Source organism: Dermacentor andersoni, chromosome 3 (genome assembly GCF_023375885.2).
Source record: "Dermacentor andersoni chromosome 3, qqDerAnde1_hic_scaffold, whole genome shotgun sequence".
Classification (NCBI taxonomy): Eukaryota; Metazoa; Arthropoda; class Arachnida; order Ixodida; family Ixodidae; genus Dermacentor; species Dermacentor andersoni.
The window spans coordinates 209,827,419-209,849,338 of record NC_092816.1 but is presented as its reverse complement, the minus strand read 5'-3'; the positions used below and the strand labels follow the sequence as shown (position 1 = coordinate 209,849,338).

General features: G+C 46.5%; 1 protein-coding gene across 1 annotated transcript in view; it reads right to left on the bottom strand.

The window, feature by feature from the left end:
* Positions 1-21,920, bottom strand: part of LOC126524719 (uncharacterized) — a 451,239-nt gene that overhangs the window by 170,076 nt on the left and 259,243 nt on the right. Inside the window, exon 10 of the mRNA XM_055067253.2 lies at positions 16,368-16,462. Coding sequence (XP_054923228.2) covers positions 16,368-16,462 — 95 coding nt within the window. The remainder of the gene's footprint in view (positions 1-16,367; positions 16,463-21,920) is intronic.

The window sequence follows — 21,920 nt, the reverse complement described above, 5'->3', positions numbered from 1 at the left end:
TTCCTCCACGCTTTTCCCCGTTGCGCACACAAGCCTAAGCCACCATGATTGGCGCACCCATCCCACTCCCCCCCCCCACCCCCCCCCCCACCCACGCTTTCACTCGCACATACAGCGTGCCGCGCGCGGTGACGTTGTTATCGCGCTTGGACTTCGTACGGAACATGACGGTGACGGCAGAAATGCGCCTGGTGTGTCCGAAAAATTGCTATTGGAATAATATAACAAGAGTATCCAGCAACTGAAGAGTGAGTATTACTTTGCGCAATAGGAGTAACAGAGTCGAGCTTTCACTATGCGATAATTCTCTGCGCCGCCACAATGATTTTTCTTTAGTGTGTGCGGGGCGGAGGCACCAAAATGAAAAAAAGGCACAAAGGAAACCATGTTGACCTCAATCGAATGCCTACTTTGTGCACCTAATGTGGCTACTGAAGAAATGTCGAAGAAAGCGTGAGACGCTTGGTCCACAGAGGACGATGCCCGTACTGCTCAGCATCCTACAACGGCCAGACAAAAGACTTTCTAGAGAAGTTGCAATAACATTGAAGGACGGTTGCCAGGTTTTCTTATATATTGCCAAATTGGGCTACAGAAAAGAACTCAGTGCCCTTCTACTCTGTGAAGAAGGATGACCAGCGAAGCTGTGTATGTGGGCCCCTTAATGGCGAACTGCACCTCATCCGCCGGTCGACCCTGCATTGAACTATATTCGGGGTCGGGCCACGTATGAGGAGTGCTTAGCGCCTGCTTCACCTCCGCCGCGGGTCGAGCCGGTATTGAACTATCTTCGGGATCGGACCACGTATGGGGAGTGCTTAGCGCCTGCTTTACTTCAGCCGCGGGTCGGGCCGATATTGGACTGTCTTCGGGATCGGCACACGTATGGGGAGTGGTCTGCGCCTGCTTCACCTCCGCCGCAGTACGGGCCGGTATTGCACTATATTCGGTATCGGCTGACGTAAGGGAAGTTTTTTGCTTATCACGCCAACAACACGAAAATTTCCTTGGACGGCAGAGGTGGGCAGCTTCATTGTAAAAAATGTTTGGTGTCGACTTGTCGAGTTGGCTATGTTACTATGTTTGGGAAACTGAAAATCTGCGACATGGCTTTGTTTGACCAATACGTGCACATGGCGCGTAACCCACGCATAAGAGGTGCCTCTTATCCAATAGAAACAAATCTCGAAGGCCATGTTTAAGATGGCTAAGCCGGCAGCGGGGTTGTGCGTGTGTTTCGCGCGAAATGGCCCCCGTCCTCTTAGTGCACCGTTGTCTTAGCTGATGGTTTTGCTCTTTGATGTGCCTAAAGGTACACCGCGCTTCATCGTGCTAACATCTGCGCCAGCAACATCGGCTAATCTTCATCTTACCTGACAACCGATTACCAGGCATTGGAATGAGGCTGGGAGTAGAGGCTGTTTCACAGTACACTGTACAAACGTCGCTATGCTCAGAAAGGTAGAGAAATAGCATAATGTCGGGTAATCATGGCGCCGGTATGAAATAAGGGAAGCACGGGTAGAGGACATGCTCCAGTGTGTTCATGACCATCCTTTGTGGGTAAAGTATCGCACGAGGTACCACTTCCGGTTTGCACCATGTTTCTCACTGTACGGTTTACTGCCATTTTCCTTTACCCGAGGGAAGAATTTTAACGCAACCGCGGTAAATGTTGCAGAAAAGCCGGTTTCGGCGCTCAGTGTCGGCATCGTTGTCCGCATGAGAAAAGTCAACCCGAGCAACGGGATATTAAACAAATTATTGTCATAGCAAAACGCGTGAGAAAATTTTTTAAGTTCGATATACACGCGACTAGCAGGCACGATAGCGTCGGACTGTAATTTAAATCTATGAGAAAACATTTCTCATATATATGAGAAAACATGAAAACATTTCTGTGCCGCGGAAACTCAAACAAAAACGCCCTTTCTCACTGCCGTTTAAGTCTCTCTTATGGCGAATTCGGCGAATCCCACCGGCGCGCACCGGTCTACCCTGGGGCGACGATGATTGAATGAAACGGAGCATAGGGGTGGTGCCCCAGGGTGCAGCAGCATGATTTGCCGAATTCGACATTAGGGGGAACTCTGTGCTCGATTCCTTGCAACACCATCCGGATGGCGCTCGCGTCCGCGGTGGTGGCAGCGCCCGTCGTGCCGGGGACAGACAAAATAAGAAGGCTCGCCTTCATGCCCAGCGTAATCCGACAACGCTTTCAGGTAAGCATTACGGTTATATAAGCTGCAGCTGCCGGGGGGCATGAGACGAAATCAACGATGTTTGAATGTTACCGTTTTCTACTCCTAAAGGCCTCCTACATGATTTTTTTTTTATTCGTGCTTACATTCGAGAGTCCTGTCGTTGGGTTGGCCCTCTGCAGCCATTCGCCGGGGCCAACCAAAAAGTGTTCTGTGTCCAAGCGTGATGTCCATGTTGGCGTCAAGATTCGACCGTCACGGATCCTTTTTTATTTTACGATGGGTTGCGCAAAAAGGGATCGCCATAGTCGAATGCGAAAATATATATCAAATAAAACCGCAAATAAACATGGCTATATTTGACTACAATCTTTTCCGCTTTTGTTTTTGTATTTGTCTACACTTGGGCCCCGATTTCTCTAGCCTTGGGCTAGAGAAATGGTGCCCACTGGCCGACTTGGCAATACTGCGTTGAAGGTAATGCCCTCAAACGAATGCGTTGCAGTACCTCGAGTCCCAACGGGGATGGCGGCAAACCACTATTCTTTTTTTTCTCGTCTGCTAGCCTGGAAGCATCCAAAACTCTGCGAGGACAAAATCCACTCGTCCGGAGAAAACCAAACGCGCACCGAAGTGCGCCGCCTGGTATTAGGGGCAATATGACAAGAACGCATGCGCTCTTTCTGGCTCCGGTAGCCCGTGGGCAGCGAGAATAGGAAAATTAAAGTGGCTCAATGTGTCCTACCGAATAAAAGTAAAGTATACACGACGGCTGCATTTCGATCGGGGCGAAATGCGAAAACACCCGTGTACTTAGATTTAGGTGCACGTTACAGAACCCCAGGTGGTCGAAATTTCCGGAGACCTCCACTACGGCGTGCCTCATAATCAGAAAGTGGTTTTGGCACGTAAAACCCAATTATTTAATTTAAAAGCAAAGTATCAAATATAAATAAGAACGTAGTTACCTTTCCTAGCTTTAATGTCTTTACATGTATGCTTTGGCGCAGGTGAAAACATTGTTTATATCCTTTACTGTGATTGACGACACAAACGAACCACAACGACACTTAGTCTCATTGGAGCTCGGTGCGTGCTTTGCCAGCTCTTCCGACAGTTTGTTTGGTTTGGCTTGTCTCGTCGAATCGTCCGCTATACGACTTCATTAAAGTCAATTCATCTTTGGTGTCAAATGTTTATCAGAACATTAAACTCACAAAGTTCCGGAATTGAAAATCCAAAACTTTGGAATTGTCAATGGACCTTTCGCATCAAACGTTTGACAACCTTATACCCATAAAATTTCGGAATTGAAATCCATGTGCTCCGTAGATTCCCTGGCCTCCGCGACATGCCGTGACGAACCCGCTCACCACGAAAAGCCCTCAAAGCTTGGTGCTCGGATGGGCCTCCTTGCACTATGTGACTCCCGGTGCATGGACGTTGCCGTGAAATCCAGCCTCAGTTGCCAATGTTCACGCCGAAATGCCTTGTCGAGCGTGAAAAACAGATTCTATATAAAATCCAATATGATTTCCGGTTTACTGCTCCGAGGGTTGTTTGGTCGGTGGTGCATGACAGTACGAAAAAACTTCGGGCGCTGAGCTGAACCTCATAAGCTCCCCCCCTCCCCCCTTCCCCTGGCTACACCCCTGCCCCTTTGGTGCCCCACTGGGCGACTTTTGAAGGCGACATAGCCGGTCTGCGTCGCCTGCTTCTCGACGCCCTAGAGGTAATCTTGTTCCCGAGCGGCGAAGTACCCCCAACTGCAAGAGAAGAATGAATGCCTTCGTAAAGACCATTCCCGTGGCGTGGAACAACAAACCCAAGTCGTCGCGTTCCTCCGAGTGGTGGTGCGTTGCCTGCGCGACGAGCTGTGCCGTCGTGCAAGTACCACACCTGGGAAGTCGCTTGTCGACTCCTACCTCAACGAGACATACCTACCTGTGCTTGTACGCCCTGCAGAACAACGAGCCGCCGTTTCCCCACGTGATTTCGTGCTTGAGTCATAGCCCTAAGGAGTTCGACATTGTCTGTAGCTCAGCAGCCACAACGTCCTAAGGCTATTTTTGTTTCTAAGCTAAACACAGAAACAACTTCCAACCTGACGAAACACTCGAAGGCCTTCAATATTTCTCGCTTCTCCTGCCGGCGTCTTAGAACAAAATGCCAGTCGTATTCTTCTTTTCATGTAGCCGTCGATGATGATGCCCTTAAGCGCCCCGTCAATGCGGCCAATGGGATGCGTGTTCAAGCCGCCCCGTGAGGTGCTACACGACGACATACTTCATGCTTAGGAGATAACCGGAAGGATCAAGGTGGCGTGTAATTTGAGCACCTTCTTTCAAAATGCTCACGGACATCACAACAAAGCGCATGACGTTTTTATGAAATGTCATTTCCAATTCTTTTCCTATTTTTGTTATTCCTGAAACTCGGCTCTGCGATAAAATTTCCACTTCCGACTTCTTTCCACCCAACTGCAAGGTCTCCCGCAGTGACCGTGACTTCAGTGAGTCTCGTCCAAAATGTAACAGCATACTGATAGCTGTGATTCGCTGTGATTAGAACTCGCTGGGATTAGATTCGGGGCAGGGACAGTGAAATGCTACATGAGTTAATTTGTCTAGAAGTCAGCCTAGCTTATGCGGGAAATCTTTGATTAGATCTTTCTAAGTACAGCCGAATGTTTCACCTGTGTTGTTTGATGAGGTCATCTCTTCTATTGAAAGAATATGTTCCCATAATAAGCACAAAATTATCCAGCTTGGTAATTTTAGTACAGCTTGAATTGATTGGAAGATGCTTAGATATTCTCATTAGAATCGTTACGTAGGGAAGAAATGCAGCCTGTTGTTGGACTTTCTGTCCTTCTGTTCTATTCAGCTACATAACTTGATCAATTCATGTAGCCAGGTTCTGGACCTTTAGATCTCGAATGCTGGAAGTTTTAGATGTCTCTTGTTCTGACATGTCCCTTCTGCGTTCCGATAAGTTTATTTCCATCACTTAAGATAACTCTGCGTCGCCTCTGTGTCAGTCCTGAAGCAGAGCTCTTCCAGTGGCACAAATGAATCCCTTTTCTTTGCTTTTAGGCATGGTGATTATCTTGGTTTATGTAATTTCTAGTCCACTACAGATAAGTAATTGGTTAAAAACAAAACCAGTGTTGGTGACCAAGTAGATCAGTTTGCATGGCTCCTTTTGAGCTGTACCCGCAAACACATTCCCCAGTACGGAGCTAACACTCTAAATATCCCCACGGGTTCGCGTCTAAACTCATAATCGCCCTTAAACATAATGATCCCGCGCCTCCAAAAACTAAATTCCAGTGCGTAATGAGCGGAGAGAATTGCGCTTTTTTCTGGCTCTCTGTAAACGCCTCTATAAGCGGTATTAAGAATCATATATTGCATTCTTTCAAAAGAACGCCGCCGACTGGCGGGGGGAATTTCGGAAGTACATCCGCCAGCGCTCTAATATACGTGGATGGTGTTTTCGCCTGCTTAATTTTAGAGAAGTAGAGTCCAAGCAGTCGCGCAATATTTTGCAACCCATATCTCATCATCATATAAAGCTGCAGGTGGCAGCGCTGGAGCGAGTCTGCACCCCACGACGGCTCCAACATCTAGTGCTGTGTTGTTTGATGAAAAGCTCATACTCAAATGCATTAAGCACTTGAAGTCTTCCCTATCCTGCGGCCCCGATGGCATCCCCTCCACAATTCTAAAAAGTGACGGGAGCATACGTGCTCCTGTATTGACATGTACATTTAACAAAGCTGACTGCTTCCACTTTCCCTCAGACGTGGAAAACTGCTGGCGTGTTTCCTGTATGTAGGTGTGGTTGTAAAACCGATGTCTCGAATTATTGCCCGATTTATCTTCTCTGCGCCTCGTCTAAGGTTTTGGAGCTTGTTCTTCAGAACATATTGTAGTTTACTGTGAAGAACTCAGTCCATCCGAATCAGCGTTATGTTCTCACCGACCGCTCCATTACCACAAATCTTGCAAATTTCATGACACAGATATCCGCGCCGGTACTTCATAGGGGGCAAGTTGGCACCGTTTACTGTGACCTGAGGAAAGCCTTCGATGTAGTCTGCCACTCACTCAGTGCTTCTGAAGAAGCTTAAAGGGACACTAAACACAAATACTAAGTCGACGTGGACTGTTTAAACACCATCCCGGAAACCTTGCAACGCTTGTCTCGCGTCAAGAAAGGCTTAGTTTACGAGAAAATTGCATCTGAAGGGTCCAAATTCCTTTCTTTCTTTCCAATTCCTTTCTCCCACCACCCAAACCGGGAAGCGGTGGCGTTGCATACGGCATCACCACCCTTTGCTGCCTGCCGTAAGCGAGTAAAACTGCGCCTGATAGACGGCGTTACCGAGTCAAGACAGAGCGGTGGATTTGCCGCTGCAGCTGCTTTTTGGTCAAGTGGCGCGGACTTTTCGGGCATCCCGCGACATCAAATGGAAGTTCAATTCCTTGCTACTTGCAGTTTGTGCGAGTTTTGCGAGCCAGTAATTCCAGCGCAGCAATTCTCGCTCAAGAAAGTACTGAAGCGTGAAAGTGTGGGTGGCGCAGAATCGTGCGCAAATGAAACCTTTTGGCCGCACACGTCGTTGTCTACGGCAATTTCAGTGACTTCTTTTTTCTACAAATTATATAGCACTGGACAAGCAGCATTTTATTTTGTATTATAATACAACACAGGGACGTTTTTTTTGCAACGAGTAATGGAGCAATAGTGACAGAATTTAACTGAGGAGTGCTTTCGTCATCGGGCAAATGCTTTGATGTTCGGGGGAGTCTGTAATCATGTCTTGCATTTACCTCAATTTCTGAATAATTAAGGCCCTGTTCCGGATAATATTGACTCCTTAGAGATTCTTGAACATCAATCTATCACTTTAGCTTGACTTAGTATTTGCGGTTAGTGTCCCTTTATAAAGCATTGGGATGTTGAGTCGTCAGTTGTAGATCTCTTGCACAGTTCTCTTTTTGATAGATCATGCTATGTTAACGTCAATGGCCAAGCGCCTTCTTTTTACATGGCACCTAGCGGTGTCCTTAAAGGATCAATATTAGGTCCACTTCTTCAATAATGGACCTAATAATATTAGGTCCAACATCCTCAATAAAGACGTTCATTCCGTTATTCAGAGATCTTCTTTCCTTCGATATGCCGATGACGTAAAAATTTTAAAGAAACTTCACACTGTTGATTAGTGTTGCACCCTCACGTCATACCTGGTTTGCTTTTCTAAGTGGTGCGAACATCACTTCCACGCGCGAAAGAGCAAGGATTTCTTTCTTATTCTGCAGATTCTGTACCGTTGTGCAAAGTCTCTGGCATCAATGATATTGGTGTGCTTTTTAATGCAGCCTTAGGCTTTTCTGCTCCCACTAAATGTGTTGCTTTGCGGGGTATGCGCTCACATGACTGTTTGCAGGCTATCGAAGCAATTCAAGCCTCCTACACCGTCCGCAAAATGTGCACAGCTATATGTCTTCCTCAACTTCAATATGCGTCGGTTGTCTGGATTGGCTTTTCCAGATCCAACAGTGACATTATTGATCGGGTCCAGAAAAACGCTTTTAAGCATATAGTATCATCGCTTTGCAAACACTGACATTGGAGCTTGTTCTAACACTGTTGGATTATTGTCATTGTCCTTACTTCTCTCCTGACGTAATCGCGGTGACCATCTGTTTCTCTTAAAAATCCCCATCCCCCACTTATCCCGAACTCCTTAGTTGTATCAAGCATTCCGCTCAAGATCACAGAGAACGTACACCTTTTCATGTCTCTGCCTATCATCAACAACACGCAAACGTCCACACAAGATAGTGCCTTTCTAATGCTTATCTTCATGATTTTGATATTTTTAATAGCTCGCTGTTATCGTTGCTTTCTGTGCTTTGCGTTGTTTTGTTATAGTTGTAAGCATTGTTAAACTGCTCTTTTCCTCTTTCTTCCTTTTGTATTTACGTTGCACTTTGTTGTATCTTTGCCTATTGCAGATTTCTCTTTAATTTTTTGTTTTTTTTAAATCTGATCACCCCGCAGTCTTTGCGTTTTGTTTTTGGATTTCAATATATGCATGCGCCAGCACTCAGACATTAGGTTTGTTCATGGGGACGTTAAATAAACATAATTTATTAATACTATTATTATTATTGTTATTGAAGTGCATAGACAACGAATACATCTTATGACTGTGGACTGATTTATTCTCATTTTTTTTATCAAGTAGTGACATGAGCAAGTACCATTGCATCGCCAGACGAGAATTCCACAATATTTACAACTTCGTTATGAACTACGTATTCATGAAAAGTAGATGAAACTCGGCGCAATGTTAGAGTCCTCTTAGCGACTAATTTTCATTTAATTTGTTTCAGGGTAGTTTTGACAAAACAAGAGTTGCAGCCGTTTACCGTAACCTTATTCCCTCCGTAGACGGCCTTGTATTGGCAGCAGACGGGATTTCTGGAACGTTTACAACTTCATTGTGAAGCAACCAATTGTGACAACTAAATGACACTCGGCGAAATGATAGAAGCGTCCTAGCGGCCGATGTCAGTATAATTTTGGGGGGATTGTTTTGTCATTTCTGTAAGCCATTTTCTGTAACCATACTCCCTCCGTAGACGGCCATGTATTGACAACAGGCGGGATTTCTGTGACGTTTACAACTTCACTGGTAACTAACTATGACAAGCAGATGAAACTTGACGTAATGGTTAAATCGTCTTAGCTACAAATTGTAGTATGATTTTTTTCCAAGATACCCACATTATATTGAGAGCTAGAGCATTCGCAAGAAACTCAAGATAAAGGGGCACTTGGGAGCTGCCTAGCCGCGGTGTCAGAGGCGCCTGTTCAATTCCCACGGCTAACTTTTTGTGCCGGCGTGAGGCGTAGACGGACAGACATCGACCACCGCCGGAGAGTAACTATATGCTCCTTCACTGTAAGAATTCACAGTTTCCCAAAAAGGCGGAGCATTGCTTGCGATAGCAAATAGACTGCTACACGCAGCAGTTATGTTATCGGTCGTATGAACATTCGCTTATTAACTGAATTAACAAGCATGATGTCAGCACGCAAAAGCGAACGTGAACCCATCAAACTCAAAGATTATGGACACCCGCAGTGAAAACGCTGGCCTGAGCAAACGCAGCAGCAGCAGCGAGCGAAGTGACCTTCGTGCTGTCTATCGCTTCAACACAAACTGAGTGGCAAGAACACAGCACGCACAAAGGTATAAGCCGCCGGCACTTAAATTTCGCGATACGGCGCGCATGACAGCACGCGGCCGCGCAAAGTACGTAGTTGCTGGCGAAGTAGAAGCCCCCCCCCTCACCCTCCAACCCCACCCGCGCCTTGACTGCCGTGCTGTCTCGCCGCTTTTCCCCCTTTCGCTCATGAGTTTCGATCATGAGTTGCCCTTGCACCCGTTCGCGAAATACACAGTCACTGCCAGGCCACAACGAGCATGCTGATACGTGTACAGATAGTCATAAATGAAAATATAGTTGCTTTTTACATGCTGGCATGACCGCAGCCTGTATGGCCGATAGTCAAGTGTAGAAGCCAAACGTCGTCGTCTTCGACCCATTGATGATCGTCGTCTTCGTCGGTCATTCTGCTCGCAGCACCGTGACATTACCTGCAGCAGCCAAAGGGCGCACCCGGCGCCAGCCATAAAGCGGCCGAATAGCATAGCTGGACGAGGGCAAGGTGCGCAGCATCTTTGGTCAAGCATCGAGTGGAGCAATTTCTTAAGTGACTTGCCTGGCTGACTGGAGGTGTGGCAGGGGCCAGAGTATCGGGAAACAGCTTCTCTATTATTTTTAACTGAGGTTCTACAGCGCGAATAGTTAACTAACCCTCATCAATATTTTGCTTTTCTGACAGGTCCACATGCCGTGAAGGACTCGCTGGAAGAATCAGTCACCCAAAACTGGAGTAGAGGACTTGATGATGGTTACCACAAGGGACGTTGGCCATGCCTGCGATGCAGGGAGACGAAGGCAAGCAACCTGGCGGGCGTTTGCCGCTATTGGTATGGCGTCGTGAGTATAGTGAGACAAGGACTTTGCAGAGGTTCGATAGATCATGTAGAAAGGCAACGTTCGTTCACGTCCAACGAGAGGACAGAAGTGGGAGTGGCAAGCTGTGTCACGGCATGAGAAGTTGTACGTCAACTTCACGAAGCAGAGACAATGTCCTAGTCACGACGATCTGAGCAAATATACATCGCCACTATATGGGTGATCGTTTGATTCAGGCGCTCAGTAAAACCATGCAATCGCGGATGGCGCTATGTTTAATGTTTGTGCTTAGTAGCACAAGAACTAAGCGAATCTTCGTTAACCGTATACAAGAAGTAGGGTTCCCAGTCTCGGAGAAGTTGTCAGAGAGCTCCATGGCATCCAATGATTTCTCGCAGCAGGAAGTCCGCAAAATTTGCAGCGCAACTGGTCACGCTAGTTCCTGTGATGGCGTAAGAGGTCAGGCAATCCGTAGCTACGACAACTCAATTATTTTCCGCAATTGAGATGGGAAAAGAGCCTAGGCATTCAACACCATCATGGCAAAATAGTTCTGCAGGCTTATTACATCGCTTGTGGGGTTGAGCAGTAAGCAAAGTTGGCCGTTTACGACGTTGGCAGGACTAGCAGGCAGGGACATAACTTCGTACGGAACGGTAGAACCCAGCCTAGAAAAATCGTCGCCTGACAAGATCGTATGCATTGCAGACATAAAAGTGGCCAGCAATGGGGAAATGGTGGATTGAGTGAGTACAGCCGCTCGGAAATCAGAGGAAAGGACAATCAGCAGTTCGCTGCTCTCGGGGCGCATATTCAAGTGGTGTAAGGTGCCATCCAGGACGAGCATGTGAAGTGCAGGGTCGGACGCGAGAGAACACAGGTGGCTACTTAGATCTCGTAAGGTTGTATTGCGCTGCTGGTCATCGCTATGTGCCCAAAGGCAGAGGGCGTCAAAATGCTGGCAGTTGCATGATCCATGTCTGGGGCGTCCATAGGGTGCCGACACAAGCAAGCAGCGTCCTGGTGTAACCGGCCTGAGTTGTAAACGACATTGTATGTGCGTTCTTGTAGACGGAAGGCCTAGCACCGTAGCCGAACCTGAGGGTAGGTAGCCAACAGAGATCGTGGTGATTGTTCGTAATAGTGAAAAGTCGACCATGTAAGTAGGAGAGGAGTTTGCTGATTGCCTGAACAAGTGCATGAGCGCGGATCTCCAAAGGCGCCTAATGAAAGTGCTTACACTTGTATTAACACCGTAAGTACAAGTGTAAGCACTTCCCTTAGGCGCCTTCGTAGATCCGCGCTCATGTCGGAGATGTGCGCATCGGTGTCAATCAAGGTAGTGACCGGTAAGGCATCTGTTCTAACGGCGAGTAGGTTCAGATGCAACGGCAGGGTAAGGTGGAGGTTAGCGGTCCAATGCAGCATCACCTCCGGAATATATAAATGCCGGAGATGATCGTGGAGAGAGGTGTAGTGACGCTGAACGGCTGGAGTACCTGGTCGATGTACGAGCGTGATGGTACACTAGGTCCTTTCCATTGTGAAATAGCAAAGGGAAATAATCTTGAAACGGTAGTAATATGTGGAGCCAGGAGAGGCGGGATGCCTATAACGATCACAATGGGAAATGCGGTCCAGGCCGCTGCATTGAAAGCAGATCGGCTTATGCTCGGGCTTTCGCCATTGGGCCGCATCCCGAAAGTACCAAAACATCGCTGGTGATCGAGGAGGTGAAACAGTCAAGCTAAACCAAGGGCGAATAACAAAACAGACAGGCTGGATCCTGCATTTGCCCGTTTTTCCTGGACAATACCCTGAAACCTCAGAAGAGAGGACGAACGTCGAAGATGGCGATACCACCTGGATTTTGCGACGCACAATCCGCACAAGGCTATCAGCTGTGGATAACTGAAGGGACGAATGAGCGTTTTCGCGGGATGATGTAGCATCGGTGTTCGGAAGCCGCACGAGCTGTTGGGCGATGCGACGGCTCTTTGCGTCTTCGAAACGTCAGCAGTCTTTGATGATTTGGTTGACAGTGCAGCAATTTTTCAACTTGAAAACAGTCAACGTAAAAGAAGCATCTGCGATGCCTTTCAGGACGGGGCTTCCTTTGTCAGCCTCAGACTTATTGACATCGACGTGGCATTGCAGGGCTAGAAAATCAATCTTATATGTGATATAGGATTCGGTAGATGTGCGAGCCCGAAACAAGAGTTCCCGCGATGCGGCGTGCTGGCGACCAGTGACCTGACCGAAGAGACCACGTAGCTTTTGCTTGAACAAGTCCCAGCTGGTCCGTTCCTGCTCTTGAGTCTTATACAAAATGTGAGCTTCCCTCTGGAGCAGAAAAGCATGTTTACAAGCATCACGGTCGGGTCCGAACAGCTCTGTGCAGAAATGCCCTCGTAGTTACCGAGCGAATCATTGAAGTCCATGCTTTCGGTTCCACTAAGGGTCCCAGCGTCGCGAGGTTGGGAAAAGATGACCGACGGTTGCGGCATTGCGGGCGCTGTCCGCTGTGGAGTTCCATTTGAAGCCGAAGCCCAGCTCTTGCACCAAAATGATTTTATAAACGAGCATGGCCACCTCAGTATGGCGGAATGTCTAGCCTAGCAGTACTGCGTCGTGTCGTCTTATGCCCACTGATGATCGTCGTCTTCGTCCGTCGTTCTGTTGGTAGCACCGTGACAATATGACTCGAAACAACGAAGCCGACTTAGTGTATTTGCCACTAAGCTTTGCCGGCTTAGTATATTTCAAATGAAGCTAAGAAGACAGTCACGTCAACCAGGTACGCCGTACACGTTTGCCACTTCAAACCTGAATGAACGTTGTCTGAATAAACGTTGCCCATTACACGATGAAAAATTGCCGGTGCTGAACCGAAACCAGAATGAAGTACCTTAAATTCGTAGCTTCAGACGGCACGAAGGCGGTTTTTTCACAATCTCTCATAAACTTCTACCTGCCCATAGCTTCTCTGTAGTTCCATGAAGAAAAAAATATATGTGGCACAGCCAGTATAGTGACTCGTCTAAGCGTGGTAACGGGTAGACGCCTTTCTGGTGTTACTTGGTTCAACTTACGGTTGTCGATACAGAAGTGCAAAGTGCTGTCTTTTTTATTGACCTACACCATGGGGCACCCACTAGTACTCTTCGAATCAGATCATGCTCAATCGTTTTCTTTACTTAGTTTTCGTGTTTCTTCACGTTCTTTCGGGGCCATATGGTACGGATTTTGCCGAGTTGGTCTGTGGCATCTTCCTTAATAATCTGACGCGCAGTAAATGTTTTCGCTTGACCTTTGATGTGGACATAAAGCAATCCTTGTACTCTTGTATGAAGTCCAGTAGGTGCTGCCTTAAGACTTAAAGGCCAGAGAGTGGAGGCAAAGCTGACATACATTGTTGCCGGAGCCAGAAAGACCGTGATATGACTGCACAGAAACTGTCCTTCAATTGTGTGAAACCTGCAACACCCAGGGATGGTTCACTTTGGGATGTGGCCGCGTTACTTGATGAAATTCATAGGGAGCACTTTCGCAGTTCTAATTATTTGTCGCAAATTCCCTTGCAATTGAAGCGCATTGTGCGATGAGTAGTGTGCTGATCTCTTCCTCTATTGCATCTTCATGGTAGGGCCTCTCGCAAGACACGTACACAACGCAACACGTTCGCTGTGGGATCGCCATGCCATTGGCTACTTGTATATACTCCCTCTCTCTCTCATTGCTTTTTTTTTCCATCAGGACTCGCGGGAAGTGCTGTCAAATCTTCCAGGAAGCTTAAACTGCACCATAATCAAGCAGGAAATGTTTGCCCAAGATGAGTTTCTTGAGGCAATCGCAGAGATTGAAAAACATGGAAAAAAGCGGCAATTACCGATATGGAGGCTCGCATTACATTTACGTACTTATGTGTGGCCCTGTGCATGGTGTTTTCACCTTTCTAATGTCGTCAAGGAGCTTCTGACGTACAATCGAGAGGTCTGCGCCGGTTTTCAGAAGTATTGTCACGAGGTGTCCGTTGTTAAGATGGGTAAGGTCGGCACGAACATGTTTAGCAGCTTTACTATTTGTCCTATTCGTAGCAGTCTTCTCACTGCAGTTGAGGGAGGGTGGTGTTTTCGGCTTCTCGAGAGTTCGCAACCATGCCGCCAGAGGTTGCTGCTTTTAGATTTCACGGCGTGGACTGAGGGAACGACCTTATGCGTAAACGAAAGTCTGGCGCCTGAGGGAACGGTAACGCACAGGTGACGCAGACTACTAGTGACGACGTCGCGAAGAGGCTTGGTTGGACGACAGCTGATCCCCAAAGCGTGGGCAAGCTAGATATAAAATTCCCCGAAGGACAACTTCTCGATGAGTCCAGTAATGAGCAATGAGTCACGGTTCCACGCATTAGACGCTGAGAGGTTTACAGGCAACCATGCTCCAGAAGTCTGCTCGGCGAGTAGGCTGTCGTCTCCAAAGCTCCCGTTGCCATAGGGCGTGTCAATAGGTCTTGGATCAGAAGGCACTCTCAGCATTGAAAATGGAGGACGACTAACCACATCGACATACAACAAGCGTGTTTTGGAGCACGGTGCAGGCGACGAAATGGCTTGTCTTAACTACTGGCTCACGACATCAGCAACAGAAAAGACTGCCGGCTCGGTAGAAGGAGCAACCAAGGTTTGTGGCTCATTCCGCAATATTGTGGGAAAGAGCTCCCGAAGAGGGCGCTCTCCAGTGGAGGCATTCTGAGCGGGGCACTCATCGGGTGTTTTCTTGGGCATTCTTTCAAAAGACTGGCGGCGTTGTTGAAGCGCCCGTTCGATTTCAGTGGTCTCTTCTATAAAATTGGCTACAGTGGTTAGCAGGCAATGCAGGTATCAGCTCAGTGCGAAAAACATGCCATATTCTCCGCAAACATGCCAACGCTTTTGCTGGGTTTCTCAACACGCGCTTGGATATGTTGTCGTGCATGCTCCCACTGGTTTAACCTATAGAATATATTCCAGGAATTTGGTCGGGAGTCGTTTCAAGTTTTAAAGATTGCCTCTCTGTTGCAAAATCATGTGCGACGGCTGTCTTCTAGAGAGAGATAGGTGCTTACAAGTTTCTGTTCTGCGCTCGAGTGGTTCACCTTAGCAACCTATTCGTATTGGTGAAGTCACGCCTGAGTGTCTGAAACGATGTCTGGAAGATGTCTGAAGGATGTCTGGAGCGCAAGTGTGTCGAAAGGTCACCTTGGAAATGCTTGATGAGATTTGTGAAGAAAGGAGGTTTGCCGATGTAAGAATTTCTATGGTAAGAGGAGATGGAACAGCGGTCAATTCGGGGCTCAGGTCTAGCAGGCGGTGTCTGAAATCTGAACAGCAGTAGAGACAAAAGGTTCTCCAGTTATACGTAGGTGGTATAGTAGGAGCAACAGCATCAGCGTGTAGGCTGTTGGGACGTCGAAAAACAAGAGCACTTAACAAGAACACAACCCGCCGTGGTTGCTCAGTGGCTATGGTGTTGGGCTGCTAAGCACGAGGTCGCGGGATCGAATCCCGGCCACGGCGGCCGCATTTCGATGGGGTCGAAATGCGAAAACACCCGTGTACTTAGATTTAGGTACACGTTCAAGAACCCCAGGTGGTCCAAATTTCCGGAGTCTTCCACTACGGCGTGCCTCATAATCAGAAAGTTGTTTTGGCACGTAAAACCCCATAATTTAATTCAATTTTTTTAACAAGAACACACAAGGACGGTCTTTTATTAGTGCGCGTGCTATACTTACGTCATGTTTTCTTTATATGCGAATAACCCACCTTATCGTCATTTGTTTTCTTCATATGCAAAAAATCGTCTTATTGTCATTGTCAGTATTGCACTATAGACGCTGCAATGTGTGCAAGTGCTTGCTGCGTCTATAAATACCCCATGTTTATTTAGTTCAGTTATGCTTTGCTAACATGCCTTTACAAGATTTGAATAAACAATCCTGCTACAATGACAAATTTGCGCGTCATGTACAAGCAACCTGTAAGAAAAAAGCCCTGCCTCTACGACAAGTACCAGTACCATAACAAGACGCACACGAGAAGATGAGTTTACTTTTACTTACTTCAGTTTGAGCGTAGTTCCGAATACTTTCCTTACGCCGGTGTGCAGGAACCGGCACCTTTGCTTCGCGTAGACTAACGCGCAGATGTCATCCACCTACAGAAATAAAACATTGTTTATATATAACTTTTCGAACGTTTTCCAACACTTGTGATCTCACAGAACGAAGTTCTCTGGAATCAGACACTCTGGAATGTTCTTTCCATCTCTGTCACTGACAACGTGCGATACATGAACACTGTAAGGTTGACTAGACATACACACTTTATATGATCAGTGTCTATATTTAGGTTTTTCAAATGCGACAAGGACGTGGATTTACTACTTTAAATTTGAACAAAGGCTTAAATCATTGCCGAAATTTGGAGCAATAACGTAGCTTACAATCGGTTGTCTTCCAGAATAGTGAGCGATGTCCATAAATTTATATTAATGCCTAATATAATGCACGTGCAATAAATGTGTACACAGATGGAAAATGTAGGTTTTCTATTGTACACACAGTAAAGCAGAGTGTTCGTACAAGTTTAAACACCATGTGTTACTATTTCACGCGAGCTATATAATGGCAGCCCTGATGCAAAAAACTGGAACCTTGCACTAACTTCCAGCATGAAACGAACGCATGTTTTGACACTGAACTACACTGGCGATCCTCGCGCTCGCTGGCAATCACTGGGACTCCGTTGATATCTGTGGATAAGAGCTGGGTCACACTGGACGAGACGTTGCTTCAACTTCTTTGATGCTGGGGCACACGTTTTATTCTGTGCTCGTGCTTGTTCTCGGTGGAGTTCGCTAGCTGATTTTGTTTGTGCAGCACTGGTGTCAGTAAACACGGAATATAGGCGCTGTTGAATATTAAATGATTGACGCAGTTATAGCCAGATACTAGTGTCCTGTCCTAAATAACGTTATATTTCGGAGTCGTAAATGCCTGCTTCGTGTCACAGCCTGGAATACAGATCCGTGAACTGCTCCGTTTACACATGCATGAGACACTAAAATTCTTTCGTTTTCTGAATTTCTATTTCTACTGGGCACATAAGTTATGTATTCTTGAACGAAATTGTGTAATGACACACTGCTTCGGTTTTTAGCGGTTTTTAAATAACAAACTACTGATAGTTGCCATCGTTGGCGCTTTGTTGTTAAGCTGACACGATACCCAGCACTCCTGTATACGCGTTCGAACGCACCTCACACCGTAAACACAAATTAGCCTATACGGGCGTTTAAACTGCTGACATGTCCTTTTTCTTTACCAGCTCAAACTGAGTACTCCGACGAGAAGTAAAATAAGCTAGAACCATTATTTGACTCCCCACCTTTATTAGACGAACATTAAGGCGCATGGCGGTTGTAAAGTTGTGGTTTTAAGAAAATAACTCTGGCTTAGGGTAGTAGGGAGTGTGGACATTCGCCCACATCTGACATGAGCAAACCAGCGAAAAGAATAACTCAGCCGTGACCAACGCGCCTGTCATTATAAGCGACAATCTCAGTAGAATTATTTCTGCAGTCAGATTCGAAATACCCCGCACAATTTGTTTCCGCGCTGTTTTTCTCTTCGGAGTGGCCGCGCCTTGGCGCTGCAGAGGATGGCGAAAGCAGCCGAAAGCCAAAACTATGTGCGGAGGGACACATGCAGCACAGGTCCTCGGAGCGCGCACGCGAGCGCTAAAAGCGACAAGTGGCAGCCATCCCTAGTAACGGTGCATTTTAACGCGATAGCGTTAAACTGCCCGTGTCGCAGAATAGCCTCCAGGTGGGGCAAGGAATTTCCTGAACTAATTGAACTTCTCAAGCTAAAATGCGTGGAGAAATTGTAAACAATGACTTACACAGAACCTACAGAAAGGATGGCTCTCGGATTGTAATTTGACCATGCGAAAAAACGTAATTATGTTACGTGAAAACTCAAAGAAACCCCTTTTCCAGCGTTTCCACCATTCACAAACCACCCGCCACGGCCTCGGCCATTTGCGCGCGCCGGCGAGCGTGTGTCTCGGGGGCCAGGGAGCGGAGCGCCCGGTTTCTTGCAATACCTCCGGCAGGCGCTCGCCTACGTCGCATCGCGGCCCACGCCAGAGGCTGAGTTTCTGCCAGAAAGCACGCCTTAGTGCATAGCGTTTGCGGCCAGCGTTCCCCGGTAAACATTACGGTTACATACGCTCCAGTGGCCGGCAAGAGTGAGCAGCAGTGAGGCATCTTTGAATGATATTGCGTTCCAATCTTTAAGACCAACCTTCAGCATCCTCCAAATTTCGCTACCGCTGTTGGTGTCTCGTAATGTTGGACCCCCAAGATTCCACGGTAAGTGATTTGCAACTACCATTGCTCCTTCTATGAGTGCGTATGTGTTCCAAGGGAGCAGACGCACTGATTTAAGTTACTGAAGGCCTCAGTAGAAAAGTTAGCCATATAATAACATTTTTCACAATTACTGTGCGAGCTTTGTCGTGCTAGATGCGATTTGAGTGCTTAGACTGAAGCCAAAGTACTTAATTGTCATGATTTTAGATGATCAGGGACTTTGCCATGACTTTTCGATCTGGCAATTGAATGGCTATGAGCCTTCGACATGTTCATGTATTGCGACGTAAGCTAAGCTTCGCCGCCTTACCTTGCGTTATTAAAATGAGTCACCTCGTTAAGTTTACAGCGAAGCGCGTTTGTGCGTGTTTGTACAGCGACCACTTGAGGAAGAACCAGTGGCACTCTTTGTATGCGGTATTTCCTAGCTGTCGCGTACATGGTGCCAATCCGCGGGCTCGTATGATTGTGTGCAGTGAGTCGCTCACTAAGCGCACACTGTGTGTAGATTGGCCGGTATGCTCCCATCGCACCCCCGTGGCTGATTCTGCATGCAGTACACGATTACTGTGCGTAGCCGCGCATTTTGGCGAGCCTGCACCCATTGTCTTTGTTTTGCAGTTGACAAATATCGGCTGCGCGTTAGTGTTATGAAGAGCGTGTTGTGATTCTAACGGCACTACGGGTCAACGCCGAACGAGCTTCCCATCCAGATTGCGGAGATGGTGTCGTGATGTATTTAAGAAACTCTTCATACTTAGCGTGCTGCTTGAGGGCAACAGGCGTTCTGCTTGAGTTCAGATTAGGGTTACACCGTCACTCGACCCTCGGTGGCCGGCGAAGGTGGGTACCGGTGGTGCCGGCACCTCATGGGCCAAAAAACTATTTGGTTGCCATGGCAAGACATATTAATTTGAGCGATAGCTTTGGCAACGTTAAGTCATGCGACTGCACGGTTCGGTGGCTGTGTTGTTTTCTAAGGCTGTCACTATGTCTCCTGTGCAAAGACTATGCTATATGTATATAGCCATTACCCGCACAGTGTTATGCAACAGACGGCTCTGTGCACTGGACTGCTCCACTTTTTTTATGTTGAATTATTTTGCTGCTGCCATTGAGTACAAATATTCAGTTTTGATTTCTGAATGCCAAATTAACACAAAGGAGTTGTGTTTCTAGCTGAGGCTCATATCACACTTCACAGCGTCATCCTACCTTGCGTGAGTATTAATAACGAGGCTTCTGCTACTAGTAAAAAAATGGCCGGCCGATCAGTCCAAATCTGAGAGAAAAATGGGCTTTAGATCCGCCATTGTCACTTGTAAAAAGGGATAGTACCATTGTACCCAATATCAGTAACACTCTTTAATTATGCGTCCTTTTGGCTCAAGTAATTTGTCTTAGAAGCCAAGAAGGTGATTAGTAAACATATCGTGGCTTAAGTGCATAAGTCTATAACATAGATGAGGTTTTAGTATGTAAAGGGCAAAGCCTGTTAAGATATAAAATTGTGGCCAGCGTAATGAATAAGTAATGTAAACTGAGCAACACACAAAACTCAATGTTGCAGCGGAAATAATCCAATATAAACTTGCGGCCAGCTGTTGCGTGCACTATGTGATCATCGCAATGTATGATTTCGCCCCTGTTTTTCAGAACAGCAGCCGTTTCCTTGCCAGCTGCGAGGATGAAGCTGTTTCATAGCCAGAAACGAGACGCCTTCCAGCAGTCCCCCTTTGCAGCAACAGACGCCTTGTATGCTCGTGCCTAGAGTATTTCTTTTTGATCCTGTGTGTTCTACATGCAATGGCCAGTTTAGCGGCTTCACGTAGAGTTATTGCTGTGACACCTGTTTCATGGGAAAGAACATATACAGAGTGTCTCCAGTAATTTTAGCCGAACTTTAAAATTATGCAAGTGTCACGTAACTTGACAGAACCAAGGTAATGTTTGCCATCGCTTGGAGATACTCAGAATATTTTCATTCCGCCTAATTGAATAATTAGTCCTAATGTATCAACTTCTCCAAAATTAAAATGAGATGAAAAGTGTCAACGAGAAAATTGTAGAGCAACATGAAAAACTGCAGATAAAGGTTTCTGTTGCTCAATACGTGCTACAAGAATATGTTTTTCTGAGCATGAAAGCCCACGAATTTACGCAAAATTGCTACAAAATGTGTGTATTTGCAGGCTTCTTCCATGCGTGGTAAAGTACTTTTATGTAGCACGTATTGAGCACCAGAAAGCTGTATCAGGACTTCATGCTGCTCTACAATTTTCTCATTGACACTTTTCATCTAATTATATTTTATGCGAAGTTGGTTAATTAACGCTATGCAATTCGACAAAACGCAAAAAAATAATCATTGTATTGCCAAGCGACGGCAAACATTACCTTGGTTCTGTCCAGCTACTTGGCATTTGTATATTTTTAAAGTTTGGCTATAGTTACTTTGGACAACCTGTATAGGCATCTGTATTCCAGTAAGAAAATAAGTATAATGAAGGAGCCAAGCATGACATATTTCCGGACACGTGTATCATGTAAATTGCTGTGTGACAAAAATAAAGAACAAACCAACAAAACTTGGTACACCGTAGAGGGGTGAAGGTGTGCGCCTCCGCATAACGACGAGCACCTGGTGCAAGTTTATACAAGCATTCACTAGGTTGTTTTCTGTCACATTATTATTGCAAACCTATAGCATTCTATTGTTGCGCGGTTTAAAACACGGTTCCAATACATCATTTGCCTTCACCATTACATCCCCAGAGAACAGAGGGGAATTGTTAAAAGTTTGATTCACTTCTTTGACTCATTTAAGGTCCTCCTCAAGTTTGCCCAGCTTTCTAAAAGTATCATGAACACCTTCCAGGGTTTAGAAGCAGATTGAGCACATCGTGCGAGATTGTGTAGCTGAAGAGATCACAGTACCTAAAGTGGTGCCCGGTATATGCAGTTTTCTTGGGTGGCGCATTATGGTTAGTACCAATTGGGTCAAGTCATCATTTCCGCAAAACGTTTGTTTTTGAGGTTTATGTGCTTTGCTTTGTGTCCAGTGAACCGCACTTTTAAACAGTTGATCTTACTTTAAGTCAACTGTTCCGTGTTATGAAATGCGTGTACGTTGGACAGCATAGTGTTTGGCCTTCAGCTGAAGGTAGTATTGGCCCACCCCTATGAAAATGGTCATTGCCTTTATGTTTCCTTTATGTTTCCTCCTTGTGCCCTATGT